The sequence below is a fragment of the Dromiciops gliroides genome, chromosome 2, assembly GCF_019393635.1.
Source record: "Dromiciops gliroides isolate mDroGli1 chromosome 2, mDroGli1.pri, whole genome shotgun sequence".
NCBI classification, from domain to species: Eukaryota; Metazoa; Chordata; class Mammalia; order Microbiotheria; family Microbiotheriidae; genus Dromiciops; species Dromiciops gliroides.
In genome coordinates this window covers 566262196-566289074 of record NC_057862.1, presented here as the reverse complement: position 1 = coordinate 566289074, position 26879 = coordinate 566262196, and the positions used below count along the sequence as shown (strand labels likewise).

The following is a 26879-nucleotide window of genomic DNA, read 5'->3' as shown; positions in this document are numbered from 1 at the left end:
AGCCTTTGGATCTTTTTTCATTTCTCAATCTTTTACAAATTTTCCAACATAGTTTTTTGCCATCCTCCCCATGCCCACTTTCTGATTGAAGTTACTAAGTATCAAGTTATGCTGACATTCCTGAATATCTTGCCAAATTCTTTGAGGAATATCTCTTTCTTATCCTCTGCAACAGATATTGGTGCTACATTTGTCTTCATTACAGTTTGTGTTTGTATAACCAAGATAACAAAATATTCCACAAAATATCTTGTTTCCTATAGGCTTATCATGAAACCAACTCTTCCAACATTTCTATTCACCTCTCTCATTGGCAATCTGTAACCTATCCTTCCATTTTAATTGAAATAGTTTTATGTCATCTGGTTTCCTTTATACAAAGAATATCAATAGAGCTGTGATTTGGTTACTCCAGATAAACTAGCTAGTCAACTTTAAATTGTACCCTGAAGACTTGATAATAGTGGTATCCTGGAATCCTGAAAGACTATCAGTGATGGTAACAGAACTCTGGTAGGTTCTGCTCAAGTGAAAAGGTTGTGAGTATGGTATCTGCTGTCCAAGGACTGGTCTAACTCAGTATGGAAAGACTAACCTCCAGAAGCATGAATGACCATGATGTAATAACTTCTTTTGGCCAATGGCCCATGCAACATAAAAAGACAAAAAGGGTCATAAATCCTATGTGACAGTCTTTTGCTTCTGCATTAATGGTGATGGAGTGAAAATAACAGAAGCAGAAAGTACTAAAAACATAAAATTATTGAACACTACACATATATTAAACGGTTGTTACTTTGGACCATATCTATCCAATGATCAATAAGTAGATATATTATTAAATGAATAGAATCACATGCAAAACATATCATTACCTAAGCTTTTAAAAATTTTGCTAAGCAGAGATGCTGAAATTTAGTCAAATGAAAACTCAATTTTTTTAAAAAAAGATAATACTGCTAAAATTGTCCTGGTTCTTGTTCCACTACTGGCAACTCTAATCTTTGTTCAGATGCATCAAATCTGTTGTACCAATCTATGTGAAAAACACATTCTTATTCCTTGCAATATCACAAAGAATGTCACCACTTATCCTATTACAAGGCTTGGAGAGGGTTTAGAGTTGGGAGGTACCTCAGAAGCTGCTTTATTCAATCTTCTCATTTTACAGAAGAGGAGTGTATGGCACACAGGGGTTAAGTAACCTGTCCAATATTATACAGTCAAGCTGAGCTTTCTAGATCTTAAGAGGATCTCTTTCCATAATACAATGCTGTCTCCTTGTCTGTGATATAATAAGAAATACAATGGTCTTAGAGTCAACAGAGCTGAATTGGAAGTGAAGTTCTGACCCTATTCACTACTTGAATAAATTTGGCCAGCTTATTTCACCACTGAACCTGTAAGTTTACTCAACTGTAATCTGAGGGGATGACAGTATGACTACTAAGGGCTTGTAAAAGTTCTAGGATCTATTTGGAGTTTTCAATAAATTACAATATAGCAGCATAAAGTAAAACAGAAAAAGTAGACAGTATAGTTGTTTAACGTATTTTCTTATATACCTGTGAGAGCAAAGGGCCCAGATTTATCTGAATAAATATCTAGCTTTTATATGTATGTTGAGTCATAATGGTTACTCAATTTATGGATAGTGCAAAGAACTGAAAATCAGTAACCTATTTGAGATCTCTAAAAACTGTAAAAGTTCTAGTAATAAACAATATAAACAAATTCCTTGGCAAATATTTAATAATTAAACAATTTCAATGAACTAATTAAATACAAATAAAAGAAGAATTCCATAAAAATTAAACAAATCCATGAAAAACCTATTATTTTATAATGAGGATAAGAAAAACTTTCCCTGGCCTAAAAGCAAAAATGAAAAGCCAATCACATTATTAGAGAATGTCAATCTCAGTTATTTGATTACAAAAGTACTGGAAGATTAAATTTAATTGGCCAATTGAAGAATAATTCTGAAAGACATTTATGAACAATGTTGTTACCTATCTTTAATACTGTTACCTGCTATCATTTATTTACAATGCTGCCACCTGTTTTTTATGTTTTAAGCATTCTACAAATTTTATTCTATACTGGGTTTTGGGGTTTGTTTTTTTCAATCTTTTTTTTTTTAGTGAGGCAACTGGGGTTAAGTGACTTGCCCAGGGTCACACACCTAGTAAGTGTTAAATGTCTGAGGCCGGATTTGAACTCAGGTACTCCTGACTCCAGGGCCGGTGCTCTATCCACTGCACCACCTAGCTGCCCCTGTTTTTTTCAATCTTAATAGTATTTTTTTCAGTTACATGTAAAGATAGTTTTTAGCATTTGTTTTTATAAGATATTGAGTTCCAAATTTTTCTCTTTCCCTTCCTTTCCCCTTTCCCCGAGACAGAAAGAAATCTAATATAGGTTATAAATGTACAATCATTTCTAATACTTTTACATAAAATCTTAACAAGAACGAACTTAAAAAAACACAAACAGGATCAGTAGGATTAAGGGAAAGGAAATAAAATGGGGAAAGGGAAATTATACAATCTGAACAACACCACCGCCCAGGAATGAGCTGAGAACACACAGCATCATCCTGTCGCCTTCCAGCTTCAAGCTAGAATGCCAGAAAACCTCCCTTCTTCCCAGCAGACCCCAGGCTGACCACACACACAGCCCCCCGCCAATTGACTGGCTGCTCTGACAGTCACATGACTGGCCTCACTAGGCTTCCAATCATTATAATTTTGCCAGGCCCATGTAGGCGTCTGTGAATGGTAATGACGTGAGGTGCCAGCTACAACCAGTGGGTGGAGCACTATGCAGTTTGCGGGGCCCCAGGCCAGTGCATGCCAAGGTTTTTTAAAAAATTCTAGCCAAAAGATGGGGTCATAAAAATCTCAAATAACAATTTATTTCTTTACAGATCTTACCATTTTTGCTGTCAGATATATGTAATAATAAAGAGAATTAGATTCAAAGATATTCCGGGGAGATCAGTGGCTTAGATAGGGAAATATAGACAAACTAGAAGGAAGCAAATCAAAACTACTGTAAAGGAATTATCCAGAATAGAAGGAAAGGTTGTGGTTTATGGCTGTGGTGGAATACTACCACACTATAAGAAATGAGCCGACTGATCTTAGAAATGCACGGAAAAACTTGCACAAGATGAGGAAGAGTAAAGTGAGTAGAACCAAGAGAAAATTGCATACAGTAACAGCAATATGGTTTTAAGAAGTTTGAATGCATAAGACTATTAGAAATATACAAATTAAAAATAAAGAACATAAGATGCTATCTGCATCCTGAGAAAAAACTGATAAATAGGAGTATGTATAGAATAATTCTCTCTCTCTCTCTCTATATATATATATACTTATGTCTAATGGTAGCCATCTCTAGGGCGGTGGTGGGCAGGGCAGGGTTGGCGGAAGGGAAAAAAAAGGGGGGGGAAGGAAATTTACATAACATTGTATAACTGCAGGGAATAGCAAGCTGTATATGGTAGATTTGCAGTTTCATGTGCAGTCATCTTTTTTTGTGATACTATGTTATGGAAACGCTTGTTTGTGATCAAAATAACTATGAATAACTTTGTACTGTAAAGGTTTTAATGAAGAAAAAATAAGGATAGACTACTTAGTGGTACAAGGAAGTTATTTTTTTAATAACATCTAATTTTGTGCTCTTTTCAAAGCAGATTTCTTTTTATCATCTTTATGTCTATATAATATGTCAAAATTTAAAACTGAGGAAAATAAATCTTTTGCTTCATATATGAAAAGATAATTTATAAGGAAAAGAAGCAAAGTTTAATTTAAATGTATTGTGTAATTAAACTCATTGCTCATTTCTTTGTCAACAAATATATTATAACTAGTGACAGAATAAATATATGAAGGCTTCTATTATAGAAGGTATCTGAAGAACACTTCAAAAGGTTTTATATGAAAATGTTCAGCTATACAAGGCCACAGTTTGAAGAAAACAAGGTTGAGCCTTAATTAAAAATCAAGATAACTTTGAATATCACTTTTACATACTCTCTATATGTCAAATACTAAACAGTACAAATAGTACTATACACATATACATTCATCTAGTAAATATAAAAATACACATATAAAACTTGACATGTTTCTTCAGGTTTTTGGTAACATGAAATCTCAACAAGCACCAGATTGAATGAAATGTGAAAAGTTTTTAGGTTGCTAAAAATGTGATGACTTTTTTGGGGGAGGGGGAATGAGATAGCGGAGAGAAAGGAAAAATAAAGGTTACTCCCAAGAAATCTGTTTGTTGTTCCCTTCAATCTAGGGAGGAGATATATATCTAATATACCATTCTTAAATTCTTTGCAATAGAGCAGTGGTTCTCAGAGTGTGATTGGGGGAATCTCCTAGGTTCCTGAGACCCTTTTTGGCAAGGCCAAAATTCTTTTCACAATAACACGAAGGCATTTAAATTTCTAACATGATAAATATTGACAGATATAATCACATAAACAAAAGCTCTTTTTGGGTCCTCAGTTTTTAAGAGTCATGAGACCAAAAAGTTTGAAAACTTCTGCACAGAGAAAAATTAAAACTGTCAAGAGCCCCTATATATGCAAATCAATATACAAAGAGGTTTTTAGAAGAATAAAAATTAAGAGGCACCTTGTTCTTCTTCTGGTTCCTCTTCATCATCACTGGAGGATGCTAAATAGGCTTGAAAATCCATGTCAAGAAGTTCATCTTTTTTAAAATTTCTGTTTAGTGTTTTAATTCTTTCATGATCAGTCTCATCCCAGGTGATCTCTACCTTTAAAAAAAAACACAACCCAAAGACCAAAAAAATGGAAATCAGAAAATTATGGCAAAATTATAAGCCTGAATTCTGTAGTGTTACATGTAGGGTTTACAAGTATCTCAATGTAGAATCTGTGTTAATTTGGGCAGATAGATTTGTTCTAAATTGTGATATAAGGCATGATAAAACCAATTTTAGAATGTTGCTTCCCAAACTATATGCTACTAATCTTTCCATCATTTTACACTCTTGTATTTCCTCTCAGTTTTGAGAATTTTCTTTCTGCCACACACTTTTGATTAAGGGATAGATATATAGGAGAAAGATAGTAAAAAGGAAATGTGAATTAAGAAGAAAAAGTCAAGACAACCAGATTTAAGAGTAGTAAAAACATATTTTAATTTGAAAACCCCTCCCCTTCCCTGTGATTTAGGCATGTCTAAATAATACTTGTGGACCTCCTACTTTATAAACCTCAACATGGCTCCTAGGAAAAGTACAGATGGCTACTGCATAAAAGTAGTGTATTTTGAATCCACTCCATTTCCAAAATGCTATGGAAGTATCATGGGGAAAAGACTTATCATGAAGTGTTTATACTACCATTGACATATATCACTGACATATAATTGATGTATTGACATACTGAAAATTGTGAATTTTTTTTTAAATTGTAAAGTTTAAAGAACATTTGGTTTAGGTACCGTTGATGTTCCCATTGCTGCAGATGTGAAATATTTGGGTTTATATGCTGTTATATCCACTTCTAAAGCTATGTCTTTTGGCTCCTCATCAAATGTAATATCATCTGGAATAAACCTTAAATGCAAAAACAAAAAACAACAACAAGATTTTAAATAATATTTTAGCAATAAACAAAAATTTTGGATTAAGTTAGCTACAGTTTAGACATTCATTCTATATGTAGTTCAAAGCAGTCAACATTTTCAAAACATCCTAACAAACCAACAGGTGTATGCGTTCAAAAGATAGATGGTGCAATGGATAGAACACTGAGCTTGGAGTGAGGAAGGTCTGAGTTCAAATACAGTCTCCAATACTTCCTAGGTGTTTGATCCTAAGTAACTCATTAACCTGTTTGCCTCAGTTCCCTCATCTGTAAAATGGAGCTAATAATAGCAACTACCTTCCAGGGTAATTGTGAGGATCATATGAGATAATAATTTTACATGCTTAGCAGTACCTGGCGCATAGTAAGTGCTATATAAATGCTACCTATTATTATTATTTTACACAAAGATATCTACTTCAATATATCTAGTGCATGTGCAATCTCCCTGATATAGGTATTTCTTCCAATGATGCCAATAACAACCTCTCATATTTATCATCCCATGTAACTACTGTATATTCTTCCCTTAAGTTTGCCAAAGGCGTTCCACCTAACATGCTGGGGGTCTGTCTTGAGAGGTTTTTAAAACATCCAGAAGATGCCAATGAAGTGTATGTACTTGTCTGTTCCACAATCCTGAATTTTCCCCATGGGGTCAGTTCAACTTTCTTCAAAATCAGACACTGATCTGATGACATTTTTCATAATTCTCTGTAACACAGTGTTGCCTATCCACACCAACAACCTGCTTCCCATTGACTCTGGTGTGATTCTCAACTTCAGTTCTTGAGTGAGATGTTCAAAGACTTACAGCCAGCCATACATCATCACTGAAAGAATGGTAATACTATAAAATGGGCCTCTGTTTCATGGAGAAGCCAAAGAACTCTGCAATTTTCCAAAGGCTACTCCAAACTACTTTTTGCATCCTGTTTCATTCTGGGAATCATCACTGTTCATTTTTTATGTCTGAGATGCACACATGGACAAAGCTCTTTTACGTTGTCCATCCAGTTGAATAGCAGTTTGAACTCATATCTATTAACTTTACATGTGTTCAGTATATACTTATGTGTGTAATTTGTCATTAGAATGTCAGTTCTTTGTGAACAAGAATTACTTCATTCATTGCATTTGTCTCAAGATCTAGTAATATTTGATACATAATAGTGTGGAAATTTATTTTGGTTTGGGGACCCTGCCTTTGGGCTGAGATTGAAAAGCCTTGGGCTCTCAGGGGTTTTTTCTGTGTGGGAGGGGCTGGTGCCCCTCCCCCTCTGCTTCAGCTGAGCCAAAAAGCCCCATGGGTTTTACTGGAAGCCAGGTCAGATGGCTGGGGGAAAGAGCCCCAGTTCCCTCTGCCCTGGGGGGGATCTACCCCAGAGATCCAGCCTCTAGCACAGCTCTTGCGGAGGTCCCAGGTGCGCAGCAGGTGGCATGGGTCCCCACTGGGCACAGTCCTAGTACTGGCTGGTGGATTAGCTTGTTGTGTGCGGGAGCGCAGAGAGCCCGAGGTTTGAGGGGAGAGAAGGAACATATATACAGGAGAGCTATCGAGACAGAGAGTGGGAGACGTATGGAGGTTGGAGAAGACAGTGAACGGGGGACACCGGAGGACTAGGAGGATGTAGAGAGGTAGGAAGATTAAGAGGACGGACAGAAGGGGGGCTGCTACAAGGATGTTAAGGAGACTGTGTAAAGAAAGGGGCTTGGAGTTAGAAGTGAAAGTGAAGCAGGGAAGCTGGAGTGAAGGAGAAAAAGAGTGAAAGTTATAGAAAGCTGGAGCATACCCTAAGGCAAGAGGCAGCCACAGCCCTTATTATATTAAAAGCAGACAGGTAGTGTAATTTGCATTTCTTGACCCTAATCATTTACATTGATTTTTATAAATTAACTCTGCTTTGGTTATTTAATTAAGAGGCTTCTTAATCGTTTGCTTATCAATTTGGGAGCAGTATGGAGGAATTTTGTAAATGGCCCATATTAAATTCATAGCAGTCAGATAGCCAGCCAGTCAAACATCCCCAGATTAGTCATCCAAATGTTGGGTGAACATTCATTTGTTTCCCTGATTTATACCGTACTTGATATCAGTGATCAGAAGTCTGAATAAGATTCTGTCTGATGATATATCTTTCAAGGAATTTTGTACAACCCTGATATATGTACAGGAGACATCATGTTGCTCTCACAATAACAGAAAAGTTAGGAAGAGTGGATGGCTAAGGGAGAGACAGTGAGTTTAGTTTTGACTGAGTTTAAGATGTCTATAGGACATCTAGTCTGCAATATACAAGAGGCAGTTGGAAATGAGGATACTTGAGGGTGCGGGTCAAGTAATAATTGATACAATAGGATAATTAATTGCTGTAATAGAATAATAATAGATCTGGGCATTAATAGAGAGGTCAAGAAGGATGAAAACTGAAAAGGCCATTAGATGTGGCAATTAAGAGATCACTACTAGTAACCTTGGAGAAGCAAGTTTCAGTTGAATGATGAGATTCAAATCCAGATTGTAAAGAGTTAATAAGAGAAAAGAAGAAAGGAAGTGAAAGCAAATGTTGTCAGTCTTCTCAAGGAATTTTGCCACAAAAGGGATGGGAGATACAAGTCAATAGCTCCTGGTGATGGTTAGATCAAATGAAGGTTTTTTTGAGGGGAGGAGATGTGTACCTTTGTAGGTAATAGGGAAACAAGTAATAGATGGGAGACTGAAGATTAGTGAGAGATTAGGAATGATAGAAGAACAATCAGCTGGAGAAGACAGGATAAAATGGGATCACTTTGGTATGTAGAGGGGTTAGGAGTGATAAAGAGAAGAACCACCTTAATTGAGGAAGTGATAGTGGCAGAAAGCATCTGAGGGATGTGACATAACAAGTGGGAAGTGGGAGCTCTCTGAGTGGCTTCAACTTTTTCAGTAAAATGAGTCAAGATCCCTGATAACACGGTCATGGGAGGTCTGGGGAGGGTTGAAAAGGTTTGGAATAGTGAACAGATTTGGGAGTAATAAAAGGAATAACTTGACATAGTGAGGACCCAGCTGAGATCAATACAAATAACAGTTAATGGCAAGCCAAGTCAATGAGTTTTCTTTCTTTCTTTTTTTTAGTGAGGCAATTGGGGTTAAGTGACTTGCCCAGGGTCACATAGCTAGTAAGTGTTAAGTGTCTGATTTGAATTCAGGTACTCCTGACTCCAGGGCCGGTGCTCTATCCACTGCACCATCTAGTTGCCCCAGTCAATGAGTTTTCAAAGCTCTTCACCAAAATTTTTAGAACTACATTTGGATTCTGTCTCTCAGTGTCATCAAAATTGTGTCACATTAACCTTCTCTATGTCTACTTGGGTGAGGCCAGGTACGGTTTCTCTTCAATGCCATTTTCCCCTTGCTCTATGGGCATGTACAGTCAATCAGTTAGCACTATGTGCCAGGCATTCCTTTAGGCACTGGAGATACAAAAACAAAAATAACCTTCCCTCAAGGTTACATTCTATAGCAGAAGTATCATGTACATAAGTAAGCGTATACAAAATGAACAAAGCATAATTAGGGGAGTGGGAGGGAAGTTAGGTTTTAGCAACTAAAACATGAGTTTTTAACATTTTCAAGTATGGACTTCTTTGGCAGCTATGGACCTTTCTCACAATAATGTTTGAAATGCATAAAATAAAATATATAAGATTACAAGGGAAACAAATTATACTGAAATACAGGTATCAAAATATTAAATAAATAAAAAAGTCCTGAGACCTAGGATTAAGAAACTGCTAGATGGATCAAGAAAGATTTTGTACATGTGTCCTTTGAAAAGAACAAGTTGTATATATTTATCTTAGAGGGGCTGTATTTACATTTTAAAAGCAAAGGTTTCTACTCACATATATATATAAATAAGATGTAAAGGTAAGCAAAGTGTGCATTATAGGAAGAGGGGCCAGTCAGTGAAAAGAAGTAAAGATAGGAGATGAGTATTATGTGCTAGGAATAGCAGGAACGAATGAAAGAAAAACATTAATCACTTACTCTTTGCCAAATATTATGCTAAGAGCTAAGAACTGGGGATACACATAAAATGATGAAGCCTTCAAGAAGATTCATTCTAATAAGGCGAGACATATATAGAGAGAAGTAGGGACCAGAAGAGGTCACTTTGTTTGAGAAATTAAAGGGAAGGTAAGTAGAAATATAGGGAAGTAGAATAATATACTCTTCCCAGGAGCAATGGCAGAATAGAATTGATTATGGTTTTATAATTGGAAAGGGATGGGTGAGGTAGTGTACAACAGCTGGTGAAATGGTTGGGCAGTAAAGTATGACTGGAGCTGGCTAGATATAATGGGCCATCTGAGACATTCATTAATTAGGACTTCAGGGGTCTCAGGATAGGAGTTTCAAGAATGAAAGGATTAAATCTTCCAAGGCATGGTCTGAGGCAAGGTCAGGATTGTGATGTTGAGTTCAAATGCCCCCTATCCTTAATGGCGAAAAGAGTTTGTAATAAACATTTTCATGACTCTTTTTTAGCTTGCATTTGTTGGTTTTCCTCCTACCAGTTTCATCCTTAAATGCCCATGGGATGACTTTTACTCAGATGGGTATCTCACCCAAAAGTTTTTAAACAAATATTTTCTCTACTTCTTCCCCCTGTTTTATAATGATATTGCTCATAATCTTCCACCATCTGTCAAATTTTAAATTGAGTTTATATTATAAACTATTTTTCCCTTTGCTGTCATCTCTGCTTGACTCGAATAGGTGCTTTTTACCTTTTAAAAAATGTTTTCAATATGACAACTGACTTACACCAATTAAACTTCAATAAGAAAAATTTTAAATCACTCTCCTTTTCCATTTTTTCTTGTATTTGGGATCAACAACTTGCTTAAATTTATCAAGCTGGAGTTGTTTTAAGTACACATTTGTTTCCTGTGGCTTCAGAATAATCTTGATCTTTTCTCTACGCTGATATTCTGCTTACACACAAATAGCTGAATTAGGAATGGCTTCCATAGAACGATTAAGTCATTTCTACTTGTTTATAAATCTCTTTTTTAGTATTAGTCTGTACTGACATATAGACAAGAATGTTGGAATGTATGGTTTAGGAGTAAGGAATGAGCAAGGTCAAAGACCTGTAACCTATATATCATTAAAGATTCATTCAAGACAACAATTTAATTTGTTCTTCCATGCTTGCTACCTTTACAGTGAATTCACTGGGTTATCCAAGTATATGCTGATTTAATTTAGAGGGTCTTACCCAGTCTTAACAGATGTTCACTATGTTCTTTTGACAATAACGATCATGAGCAATGCAATAAAAGATGTTCAAAATGAAATGTTTCTTGTCATCTAGCTACACACAGTAAAACCAAGCCATCCTACTCCTTTATCTGTCCATCCAAGAAGATCTTCTAAGCTATTCCTTCCATTTTACTCCAATTTCCCCCAGTCTTCTGGCTTTGTTTATAGTGAAAATGTCAAGATTGATACCAAATCAGTTTCTACAGGAACAAGTCTACTTAGTGATCTCAAATTTTAAAACACCAACAGCTAGGTTAAAGTTAAATTAATTGTCCATAACATTTGTGATTCTCAGCATCCTCTTCCTCTCCCTCCTCTTCCATGATTTTGGCACATTCTTCAACTCAATCACTTTGGAGCTGGAAGGGGCTGAATGGGACTAAGGGACATTTAAAAACTTTGTTTCATAGGTTGCTGTGGCTACCAAGTCATCACCAAGTGACTAAGTTATTGATAATTATCCTTTCTGCACTAGGGGGGCCAGTCCTCCAAACAGACTTTGTCTATTTCTAGACTGACTCCTGAGTTCTTTCTGGCATGGTAGAATCTGTACTGTATTGACACAGCTTTTGAAAATCTGGGAATCTACGTCTAGTGTACAATGAGGCCCTAGAACAGAATTTGATGAATGAATATGTGTGTTTTAAAAAAATATGATTCCAAATAACCTCTGTCCCCAAATTACTCAAGTGAAGCACTTAATAACTTATTAAGTGGCTAAGTTCTGTGTGTGTGTGTGTGTGTGTGTGTGTGTGTGTGTGTCTAGTATGTTAATGGACCAGAAAATTGAGAAGCATAGTTTCATCAATAGAAGCCATGCATGGTTTAAAGAAATTAAAGACTTTGTAGCTCTGCCATTGACCTAAAGTACATCCTGGAAAAGTCACAACTTCTCTGTGTTTTAATTTCTTATATAACAGGCATTTAAAAAAAAAACCTGCCTTTCTATCCTAAAATCTTGTTGCAGGGATCAGATGAATTCACATATGTGATGGCACTTGGAAAAAAACAATACAATGTGTTTTATAAGCAAGGTATTATAGAAAAATAACATCTGTACAATTTCCAGAGGACTAATGATGAAAGCATGCTTCTCATCTCTTGATAGATGGTGATGAACTCAAAATATAGAATTAAAACATACATTTTCCGACATAGCCAATGGGAAAATTTGGTTTGCTTGACTACATGTATTTATTACAATGTTTTTGTTTTCCTTTTTTCCCAGTGGGGTAGGTGGGGTGGAAAGTTGAGGGAAAGAGAATAATCCTCCCTCTTCTCAAAAAAAGAGAAAAAGAAAAAGGTAGGTCACTGAGGCATTTTTTTTTTTTAATATGTGGAGATGACAGAAGAAAGGTTTGGGAAAAAAGCATGGACAAGCTGGACACTTTAGGAAGTTAACGTTGAACTTACTATATACAATATTCTTGTTTCTCATCTTACAATGTATACTGCTATGATAATTTTATTTGGTATTACCTAAATTCAGAATAAATACATAAAAATTCATTTAGAAATAACATTTGAAGTTGATGCATGAAGACTATTAAGGATTAGAGTACAAAAACCACTAGAAGTAATTTCATTTCACCTATCTATCCACTTCAATTACTATGAAAATCTTATGTTGTCATGTAAAGGAAAAAAAGGGGCAGTTAAAAAAGGAATATATCCTATGCTTTGACTTTACTTAAAACTGACACACTTTTCAGGTATAGTAATGCTGTTTCCAAAAGGCAGCATATGGCTTATGCTTCACCACAAAATGTTTTCTTTGGAATGGTTCATTAGTATTGAGTTTGAAAAATAAATTTCCTTCCCAGATCACTTGTGAATGGGCTCAATAGGAATAAATGATTATAGTTCGTAAAATACATTTAAATGTCCAATATGAATGATGCCAAGGGTTAGTACAAGATATGCTTCTGCATTTTGGAGCTGATGAAAAAGGGTTTCCTTAGGTAGGATAAGGGAAAATTTGGTTTGTTTTATTGATGCTGTATACAACAAAATGAAAGAAAATGACACAGCTTTTAACACATTTTCTAGGCATGCCCTCTCCACTAGAACAGTTTAAAATCCTTTATGGCACTCTCCCAATAAGCAAGGTAAAAGAAAACAATTTGGGAAAAAAATTAACTATCATTAAGTCATATCTAAAATGAATGAAACCTTAACAAATGTCCCAAAACCACTAAACTGAACACCTTAAAAAATTCCCACTTTTTCTAACTGTTAACTAGAAAGGGAAGGAAATTCACTTATTTGTTTGATGAGAGAATGAATGCCTTTCCAGTCAATACTCAAACATGTTGAAAGTCCGAAGTTAAGAAAAACAAGGGTTTTTTTTTTCCTCTAAATCTAAAATCCATTGAAACATAAAAAGCCCAGTGTCTTCGAAACAATACATCTTACCCTTTTCTGAAATATTTCATTTGGAGTACAAAGCTCTCAAACAAAACTAGGCTGTTAAGGAGCTGATTTCTATTGACAGTGTCACAGTAGACTGGTTTACTGGGCAACAAAAGGAATAGTCTAAAGATAAAATGGTACAGTAGTTCAGCTTCCTGTTTCCTTAGATTTGAGATTCAAAATGATCTGAAGTTTTTCAGTTCTGAGTCAGTGAAGCCTAAGCAATTTGTGAAAATACTGCCAGAGCCTCAAGACAATGCCAATATACCATTCACTCACTAGAACAGCCCCTATTACTCCTTCGTTCCCCTTTGTTTTTCCCCTTCAGAAAAAAAGGAATTGAGTTACCACACCTGACCTCCAACTAAATGAGAGGGTTACCATCCCAGTAACAAAAATAACAATGTGACAAAATATGAAGAAACATGACCGAAAAACTATGGAATTAACATAATGGAGTTTCAATTATTGTGAAAATATAATATTAAAGTAATAAATTAATATTAAAATATACCCACTAGAATTCTGAATTACTGAAAAACCAATGAAGATCCTGGAAAATAAAGACTGAAACACCTCCTCTGTCCCATCCGCACCCCCCCCCCCCCAGCCATGGGAGAGAAGTGGAGGACTACGGCAACAAACTTGTAGACAACATTCCATATATTGTCTCTGAATTTGATGTTTTTGCTTAATCATTTTTCTTTGTCACAAAGGCAGATTTGATGAGAGGGAAGAAAATAAGATGGAGTATAAAGAAAAAAGGCATCAATAAAATGCGTGAATGTGTGTGGATACACATACATTTATATATACATACATATATGTATATTAAAAGTTAGTAGAATATGTGACTCACATATACAAAAATCATAAAATTTCCTACTATGAGTTTTCTTTTTTTATGAGTGACATTTCCTCATGTTAGTTTTATTCTATGACCAAAAATCCAGCTTTGAAAATATGAGATACCCGTGAATGCTGTGAGAATATTAAAACCAGGGGTCTCCTGTTGAGAGAGCATGGGGTGACCTTTCCAAGGTCGATTCAGTGTCCAGAAGTTACCTCACAGTTCATGGACTGCCTTCAAGTCATGTCTATCAATGGACTTGAATGCTACCAGCCAATTAGCTTGGAGCTATGTGTGGAGATGGACCCTCTTCCTGTCCCACAGGAAGCTTCCACTTGAGAAGACTTCAGTTCTTTCTCTTGGTAGTGTGATCTGCTAGATAGAGGCGGCTTTCTCTCTCTCTCTACTGCTTAAGATCTTAGCTAGGTTTTTCTATTCTTTCAGAGACACATGTTCTCTCTTTGCCAATTGCCAACTTCTAAAACTTTTAATTTTGATAAAAAACTGCCAACTTTAATAAATGCTTAATGCCAAAACTGTTGCTGAAGCTTCTAATTGATAAGTGAATCCTAGCTAGCTTCCCCCACAGTGGGGGGTAGGTAAGGTGATTTAGTATTACCCTTCACAATGCATACTTAATATATATGAAGATCTCCACCTTGGTCCAAAATAGTCATGTTGTATTGCAATCTGCAAAAGAGACTGTAAAGATGCATAACTGGAGTTACCTCAGATCTACAAATGAACAGCTACTTTCAAATTCCAGTCCATCACAGTCTTCATAAATTTTACTGGCTGTTTCTGGAGAATCACAGTCTACAACTGCATAAAAGTATTTTAGTCTCTTGAATTGGTAGTCTCTTAACTTTTCTCTAGAGGTCCTATAAAAGAAAAAAAAAACATTAAGTGTATTTATATACAAGTAAGTAGAAACCTTTGCTTTTGAAACACAAATACAGATCCTCCAAGAAAAATACATACAAATTAGCCTTCTCTTCAAACCATGTTTTTCATAATCTGGCTTTTATCTACTGTCCCAATTCTTCAGTGCAACCAACTTATTTTTTCTTGAGAAGGCACACTTTACAAGCAATATTATGAATGAAATTTGGCAGCTAGAAAGTCAATTTGAGAACTCTGTGCACAATTATCTATAAACTTAATTATACTTTGGGAACAATATTTTTGTCATCATACATAGCTTTCTAAAATGAAACCACTGGAAGAAATCACAGTATTAACAAAATATGTCTAGATAGGATTAGGCATAATTAAGAAAGGTTCTTGATTTGGCAAAAATATTTGTACTAAATTCACATTTTCCATCAGTTACAAAATGTTTTCCTAACTGTTATGGGCCCTAATTTAATTTTCCCTAATGATTATGAATGTTTTGCTCAAGGATCCTAAATACTTTGAGATTTCTTTTGGGGCCATTTACTGTTAAACTTTACTAACTGGTACTAATAGCTCCACCTAGTGGTTTAAAAGAAATCATCAAAGAACTAGATCACTGGACATCTCATCCTTTTATTACTGAAATCATAGAAGCTGGAAAGTGGCTTAGGTTAATGTCAGAAAGCAGAGTTTTAAGAATATTTCTCTGAAAAGAAAAATTTCTGAAAAACATCAGAATCTCCTTACATTCAAGACCAGTTTAGATGAGTGAATTACAGATTACGTGGAAGGAAATACATTATGACTTTTATACACAGTAACATGAACTAGATTAACCAAGTGTCACTAGGATAGTCTGTCATTTAAGCATTATTCTTTTTACTCTAGTCCATCATGGCAAATTTACCTAGCTATCCTCCCCTCACCCCATCCCCACTCCTACCTTTTTTTTTTTTAAACAGAGATAATAAACTTTAGCTTAGAACCTAACAAAATGATTAGAAAATATTTTTAAAATGGAATCTAGGTTAAGTTTATTTTTTTAACTGATTTTTTAAAATAGAGTTTTAGTACCAGTCTTTTTCAGGAGCATCCTCAGGAATACTTTGTAATTCTTTAGGTCCTTGAACAAGTTCTTCCTTCATTCTCTCCTTCCCAAATTCTGAAGGATAGATCTAAAAGTAATGCAGAGAACAAGTTATAAAACAATTTGCTTAAAAGACATAAGCCACCTGTTCATGTCAGAATGTCTGACTGCACAATTCTGTTCAGTAACACTTTACATTTAATCCTTAGGAAGTGCACTATAATGTATGGTACTAAAGTAATTTAAGATTTCCAGAAACGAATAATTTGGGGCAAACACCTAAATTTGTGATCTTTTGCCTGATTATATACTAAAGTCATTATAAACTTAGAGTTGGAGAGGGATTCTCAGCAATCATTTAGTCCAACATTTTCATTTTATAGAAGAAACTGAGGCTGAGAAAAGTTAACTAACTTGCCCAAGGTCACATAATCTCAAAAAACTGATAACACCTCATATACTACATATGCACAAAAGTAATGTTCTAAAATTTTAGTTTCAATGTTGATAACCAAACTAAGTGTATTTAAATGTATTTTATTTTTATTTTCAGTTTTAAATTCTCTCCCACCCTCCCTTCGCCCCTCATCCAATGAGAAGTCAAGAAATACTATACCCATTATATGTCTACATTAGCCATGTTCAAAAAAGGGGAAAAAAGCAAGAAAAATAAAGGAAAATAATATGTTTCAATCTGTACTCTGAGTTCATCATTTCTCTACCCAAAAGGGGATAGTATTTTATAAGATGAATCCTCTGAAGTTGTGGTGGGTCATTTTGCTGTTACTATGTGTGCTGTTCTCCTGGTTCTCTTCATTTCACTTTGTATCAGCTCATAGTCTTTCCAGGTTTTTCTGAAGCCATCACCTTGATCTTTTCTTATACTAAAATAGTATTCCATCACAATCATACACCACGACTTGCTGAGTCATACCCCAATTGATACGCATCACCTCCATTTCCAATTCTTTGCCACCACAAAAAGAGCTGCTATAGATATTTTTGTATATATGGGCCCTTTTTCTTTTATCTCCTTGAGGTATGGACCAAGTAATGGTAATGCTGTTTAGGAACCTTTTGGGCAAACTTTCAAATTGTTCTCAAGAATGGATAGACTAGGGGCAGCTAGGTGGTGCAGTGGATAGAGCACCGGCCCTGGATTCAGGAGGACCTGCATTCAAATCTGGCCTCAGACACTTAACACTTACTAGCTGTGTGACTCTGGGCAAGTCACTTAACCCCAAATGCCTCACCAAAAAATTGAAAAAAAAAAAAAAAAGAATGGATGGACTAGTTCACAGCTTCACCAACTGTACATCAATGTGTACTCACTTTCCCACATCCCTTCTACATGTCGTTTTCCTTTTCTGTCACCTTAGTTAATTTGATGGGTGTGAGATGGTACTGCAGAATTGTTTTAATTTGCATTTCTCTAGTCAATAATGGTTTAGAGCATTTTTAATATAGCTATTCAAAACTTTGATTTCTTTTTCTGTAAACTGCCTGTTCACATCCTTTGACCATTTTCCAATTAACAAATGGCTCCTATTTTTATGTATCTGGCTGAGAAATGCAACCATTGCTAGAGAAATCTGCTGCAACAATCCCTCCATGCACCCCATCTTGTTTCCTGCTTTCCTTCTAATTATGACTGCATTGGTTTTGTTTATGCAAAAACTTTCTAATTTTATGTACTCTTTAGCTCATGTTTGGTTTTATACTTTCCCTTTATCCATAGATCTGACAAGTAATTTCTTCATCACATCCCTCATTTGCTTATATCACCCATTATGTCTAAATCATGTACTCATTTTGAGCTTATCTTGGTATTCAATGGGAGATGCTAGCCTATACCTAGTTTCTGCCAAATTACAGTTTTCCAAATAATTTTTTGTAAATAGTGAGTTCTTGCTCTGATAACTGGGATCTTTGGGTTTATCAAACAATAGGCTACTGTGCTTGCCTCTGCATTTTATTATACCTACTATTTCACTGATCAACCATTCTATTCATTTAATACCAAACTGTTTTGATGATTACTACTCTGTAATATAGTTTGAGAGCTAATACTGCAAAACTCCCTTCCTTCACAATTTTTTTCACAAATTCCCTTGATTTTCTTAAACTTTTGTTCCTCCAGATGAGTTATTATTTTTTTTAGCTTTATAAAGTAATTCTTTAGTAGTTTAGTATGGCTCTGAGTAAATTAATTTAGATAGTATTATCATTTTAATTATAGTAGATTGGCCTAACTATGAATAATTATGTTTCTCTAGTTACTTAGATCTGTCTTTGTGTTGTAATTATATTCACAAAATTACTATATATGTAGATTCACAAGTATTTTATACCATCTGCAGTTATTTTAACTGGAATTTCTCTATCTCTTCCTGCTGAATTTTGTTCATAATATATAGAAAGGCTGATTGTGTGGCTTTTATTTTATATCCTTCAACTATGCTGAAGTGTTTAATTATTTCTATTAGTTTTTGGATTTTATCTATCACATCATCTACAAAAATCAAGTTTTGTTTCCCCATTGCCAATGTTTATTCCTTCAATTTATTTTTCTTATGTTATTGCTATAGCTAGCACTTCTAGTACAATACTTAAGAATAGTGGTGATAATTGACAACCGTACTTCACCCTATTCTTATTGGGGTAGCTTCTACTTATCCCCATTAGAGATAATCCTTGCTTTTGGTTTTAGACATTTGCTATTTATCATTTCAAGAAAGGCTCCATTGATGCCAATCCTTTTTAGTGTTTTTAATTGGAATGGGTGTATTTTTCAGAAACTTTTTCTGCATATATTGATAAGAGGTTTGCTTTTTTTTTTTTTTTCCGGAGGGGTGGGGGGGGGGTCATTATTGATATGGTCAATTATGCTTAGAATTTCCTTATAGTGAGCCAGATCTTCATTCTTGGTATAAATCCAGCCTAGTCACAGTATTTTGGCTAGTATTTTATTAAAAATTTTTGTACTGATATTCATTAGGGAATTGGTCTATAGTTTTCTTTCTCTGTTTTGGCTCTTCTTAGTTTAGGTATCAAAACCACATTTGTGTGAAAAAAAATATTCAGTAGGACTCCTTTAATTTTTCTTTCAGTTCTTTAAGAGATGAATCTCTGGGAAGAGAAGGAAGGATGTTGGGTTATAGGACCAACAATCCAGCTTTACAAAATGAAGCTGATGCCAATCTATGGTAGACAACTCAAGTACAGTATTTATTCAAGTCAGAGGCTTCAATAAAAAAAGTTTTCATAGGTTAACTTCTAATCTTATGACTGACTAGTGCTTTACTTTTATTAAAAACAAAGATGACCTTAAAAAAAAGAGAGAAATGACCTTAAAATTCTGGGAGAACCAGTTTCAAAGTGAAATTAGTTCCTTACCTTCACAGAAAATATAACACCACCTTTAGGTTTAAATGAATTGAACAGAGCCAGCAAGTCTTTAGCCTTTAATCTATCCCAGTCCATGTTGCAAACTGCTAATCGACGAGTAATCTGTATAATTCAAGAGGAAAATAAAATGTCATATTTTGTATTATTCCTATATTCATAACTAGAAAACAATATAAAACTACTGCATGGAGATGTTGATTTTATACTTAGCAAATTATTTTTAAACTTTAAATGAATAAAGAATCAACTAAAATGTAGAAAATAATACTCAATAAATTGCTCAGTTTGCTAATAGGAACATGATCATGAGCTATTTTGGTCAACTGTAAGGGGGAAAACCAGTTTATACCCAGTTTTAAAAATTCTTCTGGTCTTTGATTCATTTCACAGCCTCACCCTTAGCAAACAAAAGTTTCTTAGGTTATCCATTAAGGTAAAATTTTGATAGGCTTAGAAATGGAAACTCATGGCTAAAGCAAGTAAATGATTAGCTAATCAAAATTCATAATACAGAGTACTTTCTACCAGCAAAATTTTGATTTAAGCCTTAACAATAATTGGTTCTATAAAAAACCTTACCTCATCTGTCCGAGGGGCATCTTTATCTAATTCTCTCCACGCATGCTCGAAACTGGGTTCCTTTGGAAGAAATTCAGTCATATCATCTTCTTCATCTTCTGAACTAGTTTCAATATTTCCTTTTCCTCTAGCCAAATCAGGGCCACTATCACTTTCATCATCATCTTCATCATCATCATCATCATACTCTGAAGTTTCCTCATTATCTCCTGAACTTCCATCTTCTGATTGGTCATCATATCCCGTTTCGTTATCATCTTCAGTATCTTCTTCCAATTCACCTTCATCAGATTCATTGACATCTAAATAATTAATTAAATGCAATTAATTAAAGGGGAAAAACTTCCAACAAATATAAACACCAAATCAAGTGCGGTATAAACCTATTAAAATACAACTAAAATGCACTATTATAGAAAAAAAGAGCAAGAGTACAAATCATGTCTTGTAAAAACACGCAACCCAATCCTTCAAAAGAAATATAAGGATAAATTAATGGACGGATAGAGAAGTGAAGCCAAAATCATGGAAATATAGTGGGAACCTTTACTAATACAATTGATGAAACTTGGATTGTACTGTGAAAGATGATAGATGCTTGTATTCCTTGAAGTGCCATTTTACTGTTGATATTTGATAATGTTACCCTGTTTTAATTTAGTCAATAATTGGCCATTAATATCTCTATTGTTCAAGAGAGTAACTTTTTTTTTTTTTGGGTAAGGCAATTGGGGTTAAGTGACTTGCCCAGGGTCACACAGTTAGTAAGTGTCAATGTTCTGAGGTCGGATTTGAACTCAGGTACTCCTAACTCCAGGGCCAGTGCTCTACCCACTGCACCACCTAGCTGCCCCCAAGTAACTTTTTACCATGGGAGGAATTATTACATGTGATAGAAGGGAAATCTATACATATAAGAATACTTTAGACTATACTACTGACTACATGATATATTTGATATATTTGTCAAATTGTGCAGACTATTTTAGTACTTAGAATTTAAAGACTATTTCTTCTTTAATCATGCTTACACAGAGCTTCAGACTGTACAAAGCATTTTCTTTACAACAGTACTGCCAGGTAGGTAACACAAGTATTAGAATTTGTTTTATAGATGAAAGAACTCAGGTTCTAAACAATTAGGACTGGAATTGGGGTCTCAACTCCTAAGTTAATTGATTTTTCTACTATACAATGCTATCTACCACTTGTAAAAAGTGAAATGAAATGATTCTGATTAGTGTTATCCTCCTAATCCCCAGAGGAAAAGATTTACCACTCATTCAGCACTATGGCAAAGTTGCAAATTACTTAGCAACTTAATTAACTTCTAGTCTCTGGAGAGCAAATAGTGTTATTTGTATTTTTCTTTCCAGTACTATTTATATTATTAATTTTGCATTAATGTATTTCACTTTTGGTGTTCAAATATTTACTGAACAGTAAAAAAAATGAGGGAAAAAAGAAAAGAAATGTAGTGGGAACTCCCTCATCCCTGAATTTCTTGCCAAAGAACTAGAAAATGCTCCATACTGAATGCTGATTTAAAAATCCAAGAAAAATCACATTTGCGCAGCCCATGTCAGCATATACCACACCAAATGGATCAGTATTGCACAGGGAAAAGTTGTACACCAGAGCATGAAGAGGTCCTAGATCTGGCATAGAGGGGCCTTATTCATCTTAGACTTGTATAGGATGCAGGTAGAGGTGCCAACTGGCAGGTTACTATTTACTCAGTACCCAATCACCTCTCAATCTTCCAACAAACAACTGGATTGTGGATAGAGCACTGGACTTGGAGTCAAGAAGTCAAGCTTTCTAATCTTACCCTACATTTACTAGCTGTGTGACTGGAAAAGTCACTTAATCTCTTCTCATCCTTGGTGTCCTCATGGGTAAAATGGGGAAAGCAACTACTTTGCAAGGTTGTTATAAGGATCAAATTAGATAAAATATGTACATTTTTTTCAAACCTAAAAGTATTACATAAATGTTAGTTATTATTACCATGACCAATATTTCTTGCTAAATCCAATGGCCTTTTGTCAGTCCTCATCTAGTTACCATCTCTGTAGCTTCTGACACTGCCCATCAACCCCTTTTGGAAACCCTCTCCTTCCCTGGTTTTTCTCCTATCTGTCTAAATGCTCCTTCTCACTCTCCTCTGCTGTAGCACCATGCTCCCTCCCACCCACTAAGTGTGGGCATACTCTAAGTCTCTGTCCTAGTCCCTTTACTTTACTCTCTGTATATTCTTACTTTGGTGATTTTTGATTCCCTAGGATTAGCTCCCCATCTAGGTGAATCTCAAATGTACATATCCAGTCCCAATCTTTCAACTACATGTTTGCTGTCCCATAGACATCTCAAAGTCAATATGGCCAAAACAGAATTCTACCTTGCTAAAGCATTTTCTACCTATTTCTGTAATAGTGAAATACAAAATTCCCTGTGTGGCGTTTAAAGGCCTCCATATTCTGACTCTCATCTACCTTCACATTCTCACTTTTGAAATGGCCTGTTAGCTGTTTCCTATATGCTACCTTCCATGCTCTGTTTCCACACTTTTGCACAAATGGGCTCTTTTTTTTACCTTCACATCTTATTGTCTCTAGTTTCCTTCAAGACACACATCAATTGCCACCTCTCTTGTATTAATATTGTACATTCTATGTATTTACTCATCTTACTTGTATATGATGTCCCTACTAGAATATAAGTTTCACAATGGCAAAGACTGCTATGTTTTTGTCTTTTTATGCCCAATACTTTTAACATAGTAGGCATTAAAGTGTGTGAAATAAGATTAGACATTATTTTTCTTTTGCATATTTAATATTTATTCATCAATTCATCATCAATATTTAAAGGTATTATGGACCCATTCACACTCAGGATAGCACCAAATCAGGATTACTAGTCTCTAGAGCAGGAGGGACCCTGAGGGGAGGGATGCTCAATTCCTGAGCAACTGAGTTCTATCTCTATCTGGGAATGTCTCACCCCAAGGTAGAATTATAAGTTTGGAAAAATTAAAGCAAGTGAGGGGTCCACCAGAATGGAAAAAAAAAATTATTGTCTATAGGCATAAGTATGAGCCCATTCTACTGATGTTTTTGTTTTGTTAAATAAAACTTGCCCCTTATTTGATGTCTTATTAGCCTGAGTACTTGTATGAGAACCGAGGATACCTTTTTAGGGGAAATGCCTGATCCTGAGTGTTTCCTTGGGTGGGAAGAAAAACATTAGTGAATTCATAAGTATACTTATTAACATTTTAGGAAGATCCTCTGACACATTCAGGGCCTTGCTTTCTAACACCATTGTTAGAGAAAGCTCTACACAGTATACTTTACTATAACAGATCTCAGATTCATATTCATTTGAAGTTCCTCTTTTGATGTCTCCTTGCTCAATCCTATAGCTCTTGCGATACAGGTTCCTTAATGCATCTCACTTCTGCACTCTAGCTCTCCAACTATTTCTCAAAAATGGCACTTAGAAGCCATGGGAGTGCACATGAATAAAATTTCCTTTGAAACTCGGCTTTCCTTTACCTCTTAGCAGTTATGCTTTCTTTTAATCAACTTTTACAAAGTCTTCTTTCTCTTCTATTGCAACAGCAGAACTTCTTTCACTAGACTAATAAGTAATCAATCATTGGAATATTGGGAAAACAGTCCTCACAACTTCCCTTTAAGCCACACCAAGTATGTTATCAGATTTTATATCCTGTACCCAAGCTACTTCTTGTCCATTATATACATCTCTCACCCGATCCGTGTGCCAATTTAACACTGGTATCACCCTAAAGAATGGATAGAAATGAAAGAACAATACCTATTAGATGATAGTCACTAAAGGGTACTAAAAGTACTGTGAAAATTTTAATTTTTCTTAAATCTAGGGATGTGGTTTGTAAAACTCAGAAGAAAACTGTTTTTTCATGGAGCCAGATGTTTTTATTTCTACTGTGACTAGATTACTAGAAATTTCTAAAATACAACTGTCTATATTACCAGGGTTTTACTTTATTGTATTTGTGAAAAAAAAAATACATTACTAAGTCATCACACAGCTTTTCTACAGTTTATCCATATGTCAGCAACATATGGATATTTATTTATGACGGTTTCACAAGCTGATTTGATGTTCCTTGCATTGTCTTGACTGTTCAACTATGCTTCACACAGTAAACAGAAGCCAGTGAAAATGAACTAACCATGACTAAGGAATATGCCGCACAGGACTAACATGAACATCCAAATGTTACAAGATAGGATTTTTAAAATGAGTAATAATAATAACAATAATAATAATACCAGACATTTATGTTCAGAACTTTAAAGTCTGCCAAATGCTTTACATCATTTAAGCCTAATCACCAGGAAACTACAAGTATCATCCTTACTTTACAGATAAGGGAGTTCAGGCTTAGAGAAGTTAAGTAATCTTCCTAAAGCCATTAGAGCCAGTGACTGCCAGAAGGGAAACTGAGCCAAGGCTTTCTGACTCCAAAAGGACATTTTATTTTATTTTATTTTGCGGGGCAATAAGGTTAAGTGATTTACCCAAAGTCACACAGCTAATAAGTGTCAAGTGTCTGAGTCTGGATTTGAACTCAGGTCCTCCTGAATCCAGAGCCAGTGCTGTATCCACTGCGCCACCTAGCTGCCCCAAAATGTATTTCTCTTTTTTTTTTGGCAGGGCAATGAGGGTTGAGTGACTTGCCCAGGGTCATACAGCTAGTTGTGTCAAGTGTCTGAGGCTGGATTTGAACTCAGGTCCTCCTGAATCCAAGGTCAGTGCTTTATCCACTGCACCACCTAGCTGCCCCTTCAAAAGGATATTTTAAAATAAAAACTATATTGAAAGCCATTTGTAGCTTAGAGAAATTTCACACTTTTTTTTCCTTCTTTTTTTGGGGGGGTGGGGGGGCGAGGCAATTGGGGTTAAGTGACTTGCCCAGGGTCACACAGCTAGTAAGTGTTAAGTGTCTGAGGCCGGATTTGAACTCAGGTCCTCCTGAATCTAGGGTCGGTGCTCTGTCCACCGTGCCACCTAGCTGCCCCCACCCTTACTTTTTAAGGTGGATAAAATTTTGCTAAAATGTAAGAGTTTCATTTTTCTTATTTCCATAGTTTTAGACTGAACCAAATGGGAGAAAGGAGGCCCTTATAGCACCAAGTCTTTGGGTCTGTATTTATAAGTCAGATAACCACAGTTTATCTCTGGATAAACATACAATGAGATTAATTCAAAAAGGTTTGAATTTGTGGTTGAATGCAAGAATCAGAGAGATGTAGGCAAAAGAAAACAATTTGTAGTCAGAGGACCTGAGTTCAAATTCTATTTCTGCTACTAAGTATCTTAAGCTTTCTAGTTCTGTTTCTTTGACTATATGAAAGATGAGGTTGACTTCTAAGGTCCTTGATATAAAGCCATATATGATGCCATTCAGTTTATACAATAGGAAAGCAATGAAGTGAGATATCTGCAAGCAGCAACTAACAGTCAGTCCACAAGTTGTGGCTTTGTCAAGCACAAATCATTACAATGATACATTGATGTGCAATTCCAGGTCATATGGCTGGGTCTATTACAATTTTTTACTGGACTTTTCTGATTTTTTGACTGGACTTCTACCTGCTACTGTTTGGAATTCCTGCTCCACTCCTCTGAGTCTTGGGGACCTCACCAGTAAATAAGTCCTAGTTATAACAATAATCACTAATTACTTTGATGCTCAGTTTCCTGTTTTGTGAAATTTAAAGCACTAGTGAAATGTGAACTAGTTAACTATAGTAAATGTTCCTACCTTACCAGAGTGAGGAATTTCACTGTTTATTGGAAATGAAACAGCCATAATGCTCCTCAATGAGTACCCAATACCACTTGTCTGACATGATAATGCTCCCTATAGCAAAGTAAGTAGATACAGATTTGGGGGAGGATGGTGGTACTGATGAGTGAGCTCTACCAACAGAATACAAGTTCCTTAATGGGAAGACCCATTTTTGTTTTAGTTCTTGTATCTTCAGGGCCCAGCACAGTGCCTGACACTTAGTAGTTGTTTAATAAACCCTTGGTAATTGAATTGCATTGAGGTGAAGAAACAATGGCAGAATGAGAAAAGGCATTTCTGCCTAGCTTGCCCAGCACACCTCTCCCACAAAAATCTAGAAAATATATCAGATTGAAGTCTGAATGAGAAAACCAAGAAAAAGGTCAGTGAGTTATTTTTCTAGGCCAGGGAAGCTGAGGCAGAGTATGGATATGGGGGATGGGGACCTGGCCAGACACATGAATAGCAACAGCGGTAAATATTCAGTGTCCAGGTATAGAAAGAGGGCAGAGATAGAATATCAGGGAAAGAAAAGCACCTTGTCAGAAGGGTATCCAAGAGGATCTTTGAACTAGTGTTGGGTACAGGGAAAGGTACCATCTGGAAGCTATAGGGTCCATTGGCCAGGTGTGGATCATGGAGAAGTGGTCATCAGATAGCATGGGCCCACCCTAGCTGTATACTGAATGAGGAACAAGATCCACAGAAATGTAGCTGTGTGGCTCAGAAGCAGAGTGGCAATTCATTTCTAGCCTTTAGCCTTTAGCCTAGTACATAGGCCTGCTGTAGAATAACCAAAGAATCTCAGACCAAAAGGGACCAACAATTCAACTGAAT

At 35.6% G+C, this 26879-nt stretch overlaps 1 protein-coding gene across 1 annotated transcript in view; it reads right to left on the bottom strand.

Annotated features, from left to right (window-relative positions):
• Positions 1-26879, bottom strand: part of ESF1 (ESF1 nucleolar pre-rRNA processing protein homolog) — a 105804-nt gene that overhangs the window by 65864 nt on the left and 13061 nt on the right. Inside the window, exons 3-8 of the mRNA XM_043983167.1 lie at positions 20195-20496; positions 19604-19717; positions 16195-16295; positions 14952-15104; positions 5502-5616; positions 4665-4809 (exon numbers count right to left, since the gene is read on the bottom strand). Coding sequence (XP_043839102.1) covers positions 4665-4809; positions 5502-5616; positions 14952-15104; positions 16195-16295; positions 19604-19717; positions 20195-20496 — 930 coding nt within the window. The remainder of the gene's footprint in view (positions 1-4664; positions 4810-5501; positions 5617-14951; positions 15105-16194; positions 16296-19603; positions 19718-20194; positions 20497-26879) is intronic.